At 40.9% G+C, this 10529-nt stretch overlaps 1 protein-coding gene across 1 annotated transcript; it reads left to right on the plus strand.

Moving 5' to 3' along the window:
- Positions 1–7518: 7518 nt before the first annotated feature.
- Positions 7519–8496, plus strand: LOC127130103 (uncharacterized). Its single transcript, XM_051059172.1, has one exon. It carries the CDS (start codon positions 7519–7521, stop codon positions 8494–8496), a length of 978 nt encoding a protein of 325 aa, XP_050915129.1.
- The last annotated feature ends 2033 nt before the right edge of the window (positions 8497–10529 follow it).

Genomic DNA, 10529 nt, shown 5'->3' on the forward strand with positions numbered 1-10529 from the left:
TTCTCGTAGAACCCCTAAAACCACTCTCAAATGTTCAGCATGCTCTTCTTCAGATTTCGAATACACCAAAATATCGTCAATAAACACCACAACAAACTTGTCTAGGTACGGATGGAAAATCCTATTCATATACTCCATAAATACCCCAGGCGCATTAGTCACACCAAAAGGCATTACAGAATACTCATAATGTCCATACCTTATTCTGAAAGTAGTCTTCTGAATATCCTCAGTTTTCACACGTATCTGATGATACCCCGATCTCAAATCTATTTTGCTGAACACACTCGCACCAACCAACTGATCCATCAAATCATCAATCCTCGGCAAAGGATACCGATTCTTGATCGTCACTTTATTCAATTGCCTGTAGTCCACACACAACCTCATAGTACCTTCTTTCTTCTTAACCAATAACACTGGTGCGCCCCACGGTGACACACTCGGACGAATGAATTTCTTATCCAACAGATCTTCCAGCTGACTCTTCAATTCAGTTAACTCAACAGCAGACATACCGTACGGAGCCATCGATATCGGCCTAATACCAGGTACCAAATCAATCGAGAACTCAACGTCACGCTCTGGCGGTAATTCATTCACTTCTTCAGGAAACACATCAGGAAAATCACACACCACGGCTAGATCGCAAATCGCCAGTTTATCTTTAGCCTTCAAAGTTGCTAACAGCATAAACAACTCTGCCCCATCTGCTACTGCCTCATTCACCTGCCTTGCTGATAGAAACAAACTCTTTCCTTCCTCAATCTCAGGAAAGATCACAGTCTTATCAAAACAGTTGATAGAAACTCGGTTAAACACCAACCAGTTCATACCCAGGATAACATCAATCTGCACTAGTGGAAGACACACGAGGTCCATCCCAAAGTCTCTACCAAAAATACTCAAAGGGCAATTTAAACAAACTGAAGTAGTAGTCACTGAACCCTTCGCAGGAGTATCAATCACCATACTCCCATGCATCTCAGATATCTCTAATTTAAGTTTCACAGCACAATCCAAAGATATAAAGGAATGAGTCGCACCTGTGTCAATAATAGCTACAAGAGGAAAGCCATTAATATAACACGTACCTCGGATCAAACGATCATCTGCAGAAGTCTCAGAACCCGATAAAGCAAAGACCTTGCCTCCCGACTGGTTCTCTTTCTTCGGCTTAGGACACTGTGGGCTAATATGACCCACCTCTCCACAGTTGAAACAAGTCATAGTCTTCAACCGGCACTCTGCAGCCAAGTGACCACCTTTGCCACACTTGAAACACTTCTTCTCAGTACTGGTACACTCATGGATACGATGTCCAGCCTGACCACATCTGTAACACTTAGCAGGGGCACTGGAGTCTCCCCCACCAGGTCTCTTCATCCCACTCTGTCTCTGGAAACCTTTGCCAGCTGCATACGGCTTCCCACGATCATTCTGATTCTTGCCTTTCCTATCAACCCTCTGCTGATAGCTCTCCGCTCTGGCCTTAGTATCCTGTTCAAAAATCCTGCAACAGTCAACCAAGTCAGAAAACACTCTAATCCGCTGATACCCAATAGCCTGCTTGATCTCGGGACGTAACCCGTTCTCAAACTTCACACATTTTGAAAATTCCCCAGTAGCCTCATCATAGGGAGTGTAATACTTCGACAACTCTGTGAACTTAGCAGCATACTCAGTAACAGACCGGTTGCCCTGCTTCAATTCTAAGAACTCTATCTCTTTCTTTCCTCTGACATCCTCTGGAAAGTACTTCCTCAGGAATCTCTCTCTGAACACCGCCCAAGTGATCTCAGCACTCCCAGCAGCTTCCAACTCAGTGCGGGCAGCAACCCACCAATCATCTGCTTCCTCTGACAGCATATGCGTACCGAACCTGACCTTCTGGTTATCGGCGCACTCAGTCACTCGGAAGATCCTCTCGATCTCCTTCAACCACTTCTGAGCACCATCTGGATCGTATGCTCCCTTGAACATTGGAGGATTGTTCTTCTGGAACTCACTCAGTTGACGAGCAACTCCCAATCCCACAACATTCGGATTCCCTCCAAGTACTCCAGCTAGCATACCCAGAGCCTCAGCAATCGCAGCATCGTCTCTACCTCTTCCAGCCATCTCTATTCTGAAAACCCAACAAGCTAAAATAATAAGTACTGATAGGGTTACACAACACCTATCACATACAGGGAAACAGAATAATTACGACTCGACTCGACCGACTATGCTCTGATACCACTAACGTAACACCCTTCTAGAATACCCCAATAATTAATTAAAACGACAAAATATGAATCAGAGTAGATATGCAATTTAAGGGTGTCACACTTGACACTTCACACCATTCACCAAAATAACTTGTCATGCTCATTTATTAATCAAAATAAAACATTGCAAAATTCGCAGCGGATAAAAATCTAACAACATTCGAACCATGTAACACATTACATGTAAAATTGTTCAACAACCAAAAAATGAAAACAAGGTAAAACATCCCGTCCCGATGTTACATATACCAGAGCATGACCCAGTAAGGAACTACACTAGACTCCAAGCACTAGCTTCTACTCAATCACTGCTCGTTACCTGAAACATAGTTGTAAGGGTGAGTTCCTCAATCGATATAATAAGCATTATAAAATATCATGTAATGCTAAGTAAATTAACACATTCATCACCCTAATCATATCACACATTCAGCAACGACAACATCAACTCATAATCATACTCAACACAAACATAAAACACACGTATAATATTGGAATACATCCATTCATATTATACGCCATACATACATTATGAAATGAGACTCCATGCATGCGGTACCGACTATTCGTGAACACATAGTTCAACCTCACCGATCAAACCCAGATACGGCTACCAAGCTCACTAGTCCCACTCATTTGAGACCTAGTGACTCACTCACTAATTCCTCACCATGGGAATTAGCTACCACCATAAAGGCTATGCTATGCACGCTAAATCACCTAGCATGCAAACATCAACAACAATCCACAATGGACATATGCTCACACTCTAAGCCATAAACAGTCCATCCACAATTGCATACATAATAGATATATTCACAGCATTATGCATACCATCATACATCATCAGCATATTTGTCACAGAATCATATCATGTCATGCCAAATAATAAATCACAGTATTAGCACACTCTACTAATACCTATACTGCTCAAAACCACGGGAAATGATCCCTACTATATCATACATGCAATATATCATTCACCAATATAGGCCAATCATCAAATATGTACACATAATTCCATTCCAAAACGTACACAATATTCAAATATCAATTTTTCACTTTTCCAACAGCGTTAACCCGTTAACGCCCTGGGTTAACCCGTTAACGCAAAGCAGAATTTTTTTTTTTTAATTATCATAACAGTGTTAACCGGTTAACGCCCTGGGTTAACCCGTTAACGCAAGACAGAATACAAATTTAATAGTTTTTCAACAGTGTTAACCGGTTAACGCCCTGGGTTAACCTGTTAACGCAAGACAGAATGCAATTCTAACAGGGTTTTAACAGTGTTAACCGGTTAACGCCCTGGGTTAACCTGTTAACGCAAGACAGAATGCAATTCTAACAGGATTTCAACAGCGTTAACCTGTTAACGCATTTGGTTAACCCGTTAACGCAAGACAGAATACGTTTTTGGCAAATTATAACAGTGTTAACCTGTTAACGCCCTGGGTTAACCTGTTAACGCAAGACAGAAAATTTATTTTTTTAATTATCATAACAGTGTTAACCGGTTAACGCCCTGGGTTAACTGGTTAACGCAAGACAGAAAGCTGTCCCTGCGCTAACAACGAACAGAATGCAGAATTGCCCGCATTTTTCGCCGTTGGAGGACTTCCGGACCTCCGATTTCGATTCCGTAAAAAGCTACACGTCCAGAAAATTACGACTCATCCAAATATAGATTCATTAACGGTTTTAACGTAATTTATTCATCACCATTTTCAGCATTCATCATCCTGATTAGGGTCAATTCAATGGCTTATTACTACCCATTACATGTTAACCCATAATACCCATTAAACGACGATAAACCCCCCTTACCTGAGTTAATCCGGCAATTGATTCTTTGACCTTCAACAATCGAGAATTCTCCTCCTGAGCCCTAGCCTCTTCTTCTCCCTTTCTCCACTTTCCAGTCGCTTCTTTGTTTTCACGTGAAAAACCCTTTTCTAATTGGGACTCTTTACTGATTCCAACTTATAATTCCAATAATAATAATCCAATAATATTCCAATTATTTAATTAAATTAATAAATATACTAATAATAATATATATGAATGGTTTATCTAAATAATACCCTCTCATTCATATTATCATCATAATATACTATTAAACTTAAATTAAATAATTATCATATTTTATCGGGGTGTTACAGATGTCATACCCCAAAATTTGCCCATTAATCTTGCAAAACATTTCTCGAAGCACTCCAACTTATTCTGCAAGGCACTGACCTTAAAGGAACAAAAGCCTAGCTCACTACAGACCCAATCCAGAAAATGGCCCAAACTGGCCTGCTCGCTAGGCGAGCAACTCCTTCGCCTAGCGAACCTTCGCTACACGCTCGCCTAGCGAAGCTTGCGAATATCAGAATTTTCGGGCTTCATTCTGAGCCCATTAGGTCACAACAAGAGCATTATAAATAGCCAAGCTTCAGTCACGAAAATAGACAGACAAAGACGGACGGAAACCCTGGCATAGAAACCCTGGAGATCAACTTGAAGGATTCCGAGTAAAGAAACCCTGAAGGCCGCTCATCCACTCCGAAGCTACCGCCGCCCAACTCCATCCGATACCAAAAGCGGTCAGGTCCTTTCAACATCGCAGCTCAGTTGCAAACAGGTTTGCGCATCACTACTGTTTTATGCTTTTAATCGGTAATCTCTACATACATAAGACATCATGATCAACTTTTCGGATATGTAATTTGATTTCACATGTGAATTTAAGTACGCCTGAATATCCTGAATGCTTGTCCATGCTATTCCTGTAATTAAATGTCATGAAGTTCAGGGTTCCGGAGATCATGCTGCTGTCAAACTCAAAACCCGTAGCCGCTCGCTAGCACATCGCTAAGCGAGCCTGTAGCGAGCACTCGCTAAGCCTTCGCTAGCACATCGCTAAGCGAGCCTGTAGCGAGCACTCGCTAAGCCTTCGCTAGGCGAAGCAGGAGCGAACGAGACAATGGCTGTTTTGTTTCTTTTCTATTCTGCCTTATGTCTATCTAACCAAGATTTATTATAATTCTGCATTATTTGGCCTGAATTTATGACCGTTGTGTTGTGGTGCGATTTTCAATTGTACTTTATCTCGATGTTCTAACCCGTGTGTTGAATTGTGTAAAGGCTTACATATTCCCGAGGAAACGGCCGGCTAGGTATTCCGCTTTATGTGTGGGATACCCTTATGGAGATGGATTCTGAATTACTTAATTTTTATATGGAGATTCATCCTGAATTATCTAGCCGATTTTAATGTATTGATTTCATCGATTTTAATATGGACCTAATTACTTAATCGGTTACGACTATCTAATTAATTGTAAAACTTTGCCGTTAAACATGCGATCTTGGACCTCTCTTTGTTACCCTATGATTACGGTATTATGGTCATGTCCCGCGAATGTGGAGATGCACTTAGCAAAGACCCTTCGGTTAAATCATCATAGTCCCTCGAATGTTGCCTTTGTCCCTCGATGACCCTTCGGTGTAGCCTACGGTTAAATGATGATAGTCCCTTCGAATGCTAAGGTATCCTCACAACTGTTGCCTTCAATGACCAATCGATGACCCTACGATGTCCCTTTTACATCCAAAGGATAAAACTACTTACTTCTCAATAGTAAGGACAGTTTTACCCTCATAAGGATAGGAAATGCCCGTAAAGACCTTGGGTAGGTATACCTCTTAATTGCTTATTCATAACCTAAAGTACTTTTCACACCTCACACCTTTCAAAACATCTTTTAGAAAATCACCACTTGGCATACATTCGTACTAGGATCATTGCCGAGTTATATTTTCTAAACGACTTTCAAAACTAAACGAGATAACCACTTTGTATACATTCATTCAAGAATCATTACAAAGTTAAATTTTCCTTTTCAAAACATTTCCTACACATTTCTCAAACACTTTTTCAAACTAGAAAAACATAAATGATTAAGCAATTAAGAGCCCATGGATAACCATGGATACAAAGGGTGCTAACACCTTCCCTTTGTATAATGTACCTCCCGAATCCAAAATCTAAATTAAGGTCTTTCCTGTTCTTTTCCACCTTTCCTTATGGGATAAAAGAAAAGTCGGTGGCGACTCTTGCTAACCGCGACATTGCGATTAAAAACACATAAAGTCAGTTCACCGTATGACAGGACGTAAGGGGTGTTAATACCTTCCTCTCGCGTAATCCACTCCCGAACCCGAATATGGTTGCGATGACCATTATTCCATTTCCTAAAGGTTTTATCGATATTTTCCTATCCCTTTGTTGGGATAAATAAAATTCGGTGGCGACTCTGTTCGAACATTAATTTTTTTCCGCGACCATCGCGAGGAGTCGTATTTTTCTAGATGTGACAGATGGGGACTCTGCTGGGGACTAGCTCCAAGCAAGAGAGAGTGAAGCCTAATTTAGTTTAATTGATATATTGTGTGTTAATTTTGTTTATCTGTTTATTATTTATTCTGTTATTATTATGTTGTCATAATTATTGTGATTTATTGACTATCTCTTATTTGGGGTTCTATGGTTGGTGATACTTTGTGAGATAGGCTCTCCACCCGAGTTTGAGAAAAACCATAAGATTAAGTTGGTGGTTGCATAGTGGGCGCCCACAAGGAGTCTTCCTTGTTGGGAAGAAACGAAGACCCCGCCTAGAGGAGATTCTCTTGAAATATTATTGCCCGACGAGTTTTCGTCACGACGATAGTATTCTCAAGTTGGATCAATGGCTCTGGGGACCTTTTAACCCATTATATCTGGTGGTTATGTAGTATTTACCTGAAAAGTCTCAGACTTATTAGGTTAATACGAAAGCCCCAATCAGATGAGATCCCTTGGGCGTATTACTACCTAACAGTGGTATTCCCAACCTCGATCTATGACTCTGAGAACCTTATTAGAACCTTGGACTCGAGAGTTGTGTAGTATGGGCCCACTAGGAGTTTTCCTCTTTGGGACCATACGAAGGCCTCACCCAGACGAAACCTTGTTTAGGGATGTTATTTGCAGATGAGTTTTCATCATGATAATAACTTTCCTAGATATTGATTGATGACTTTGGGAACTTCTTACCTTTAGCATTCTACCAAAAGGGTTTTGTTTAGTAACCAAGAATACCCGCTCTCACGACCTGTATTAACCTACTTGTGACACGCATAATATCATTCATATCATAGCATTCATATTATTTTATTTCCAAGGAATCTGAGAATCATGAGTTGCAGGAATTCAAGAAACATGGAAGCATGCAAAAGGAACATTTACTCATTCAAGTTCAAAGATCCCGATCTAAGGAGCTTACGTAACCTGGTCTCTCATATGCACCCTGTATACAGAATCAACTTTGGAAAGAATTATGGCAATTTGCTCAGCATCCTCAATCAACAAGTGGACCATACAACCTTGATCACTTTAGCCCAATTTTATGACTTACCTTTAAGACGTTTCACATTCCAAGACTTCAAGCTAGCACCAACGTTGGAAGAATTCGAGCGTCTTGTTAGGATTCCTATGAAGGACAAGCCACTATTTGTAGGGACAAATGAATCTTTGCCCCTCGAGGTCATTGCCAGTGCGCTTCACGTGGATGAAAAGGTAGCAAAAGACAATTTAGAGACTAAAGGAAATACCAAAGGGTTTTCACTAAGTTTTCTTTTGGAAAGAGCTCATACCCTATTAAAGGCAGAAAGTTGGGATGCTTGTTACTCTGCTATTGCATTAGCTATCTATGGCATCGTCCTGTTCCCTAATATGGATGGTTTCATAGACATGATTGCCATTTGTGTCTTCCTTACTGGGAACCCAGTACCCACTTTGTTAGTCGATGTCTATTATCACATAAGTCATAGGTATACTAAGAAGAAGGGGTTGATTGCTTGTTGTGCTCCTTTATTGTATCAGTGGTTTCTAGAACATCTTCCGAAGACAGGTGCTTGGGTTGAACAGACAGATATTAGTTGGCCTCAGAGATTGGGATCACTCCGATCTGAAGATCTCTCTTGGTACTCCAAAGAATATATCAATGCAGACATCATATTCAGTTGTGGAGATTTCCCAAATCTACCGCTCATTGGAACTCAAGGATGTATAAATGCTAATCCAGTTCTATCTCTCAGACAACTCGGTTACCCAATGGAAGGCCCTCCAGAGGCAAATTCTTTGGAAGCTTTCTTGTTACTTGACTTTGGGGTTGAGAATCCTAGCTTATTCCAGTGAATCAAAGAAGCTTGGAAGAATATCAATCGAAAAGGGAAAGCTGAGTTAGGGAAAGCAAATGGGATTACAAAAGAACCATATTTTCAGTGGGTAAAGGAAAGGGTACAAATAATTAAAATGCCATTTGTCATTCGGACACCTATACCTCTTCCCGAACCTAAGCTCACCCATGTCCCTATTGAAGAAATGGAGGAACTCAAGACCGCCATGGCAAAGCTAGAAAAAGAGAATGAAGAGCTGCAGATAAAACTCCAGCAAACCATCAATGAGAAAAACAATATGAAGTGGGATCTTGAGAGAAAAGAGGCACAACTTCAAGCCCACGTGGAAAAGTTCAACAAGGAGGAGCATAAGAGAAATAAGATCAAAGTGGGATTAGAACAGGCTGATCATTGTTTGGATACTCTTAAGGGTCAACTATGACAAGCTCAGAAAGAATGTCAAGACAATGAGCGTTGGTGGCATCTAGCCACAAAGGAGAACAAGACAATAAGGGATACACTTGGGGCTCAGATAAAGGAGCTCACCAATTCTGTTCGTCATGTAAAAGCTGAAGTAGATCAGGAGCGCCGACTCAAGAAAATAGCCACTGAAGCTTCTAGGGTGTCACCCATGGTATGGGAGGAGAAGTGTCGAGAAGTAAGAGATGTCAGGGAGTCTGTAAGCTATTGGAAGAACCAGCTAGAGTCATTACGCCAAGACAGCTCCATATGGTTGAAGGAACGAGACTATGTGATTAAATATTATGAATCCTTTAAGAAGACCATAAGCTTCTTACAAGGAGATAGGGATAAGTTTCGTGCGAAACTCGATGGGCTAGTAGGATTCTGTAATTGGGCAGCTAAAGAATTGCCATAGAGGTTGAGAGACGCAGTCGAAGAGTTGAAAGAAGATAGCGCTCCTCCATCCATAATCAATTTCGTTCTGCTCTCCAAAGGGTTGTTGAAGAGATTCAATGAGGAGTTAGAAGAGCTTTAGGCCAGAAAGCCAGTTGTTTAATTTGCTTATGTCTTGTATTTTGTTTCTTTAACGAATGTACTTTTGAACTATGACCTTTTTGGACCTCTATGTTATGTATTGGAATGAATGACGTTTAAAAATTACTCCATTATTGTTATTCTAAGTATTTTTTGTTTCTTCGAATTACTAACAACTAATGAAACTCGAATGACTCCATGGAAATAAAATATGCATAACATTCGCATCTTCATTATGCATCACACTTCATGAAAATCAAAAAACTTACCCAACCTTTACCCTTTATCCAGCCACACTGACTAATCGACACCGGTACGAGACGCGAAGCAAATACAAGATGACATTAGAACAAGTTGAGGCCAACCAGGTTACCATGAGGACATACATCAATACGATCCAGGAGAAGATGGATCAACTGTTGGAGACAATGCTTGCAATTGCTCAGAGAGAGAGGAGCGAGGAGGAAGAAGCTAGGGCAAAAAGGAATGATGGCACGCCAGGTCTGAATCCCCAAGACGAAAGTTAAGTCCCCACCAAGAAGAGATTGGTTCAGATACCAGTAGGAGGCAAAGGAGATGGAGACCGTGGAGAACCTTCTGATACATCTACTCATCATGGATCCGAAATTGGAGATGACCAGTATGATGCATTCTATATGCCTGATCAACCAAAGCCTAAGATACTTTCAGATCCCGCTGCAGATAGGCTCTGTGCCCTGGAAAAGAAAATCAAAGCCATAGAAGGAAACAACATCTTCGGTGCTTCTGCCATGAACATGCGTTTGGTATCGAATTTAGTCATCCCGACTAAATTTAAAACCCCTGATTTCGAGAAATACAAAGGACAAACTTGTCCAAGAAGTCACTTGGTGATGTACTTCAGGAAAATGGTTGCTCATACCGAAAATGACAAACTACTTGTACATTGTTTCCAAGACAGTTTGAGTGGAGCATCTCTGAGATGGTATATGAGTTTAGAACAGGGCCGGATTCAAAGTTGGGAGGATTTGGCTGACGCATTTCTCCGTCAGTACAAATACAACTTAGATATGGCAC

The sequence above is a fragment of the Lathyrus oleraceus genome, chromosome 3 (genome assembly GCF_024323335.1).
Source record: "Lathyrus oleraceus cultivar Zhongwan6 chromosome 3, CAAS_Psat_ZW6_1.0, whole genome shotgun sequence".
Lineage (NCBI taxonomy): Eukaryota > Viridiplantae > Streptophyta > Magnoliopsida > Fabales > Fabaceae > Lathyrus > Lathyrus oleraceus.

Bases quoted from the DNA above. Each gene is read 5' to 3' on its own strand.
- LOC127130103 (XM_051059172.1), top strand. From the start codon at position 7,519: ATGGAAGCATGCAAAAGGAACATTTACTCATTCAAGTTCAAAGATCCC.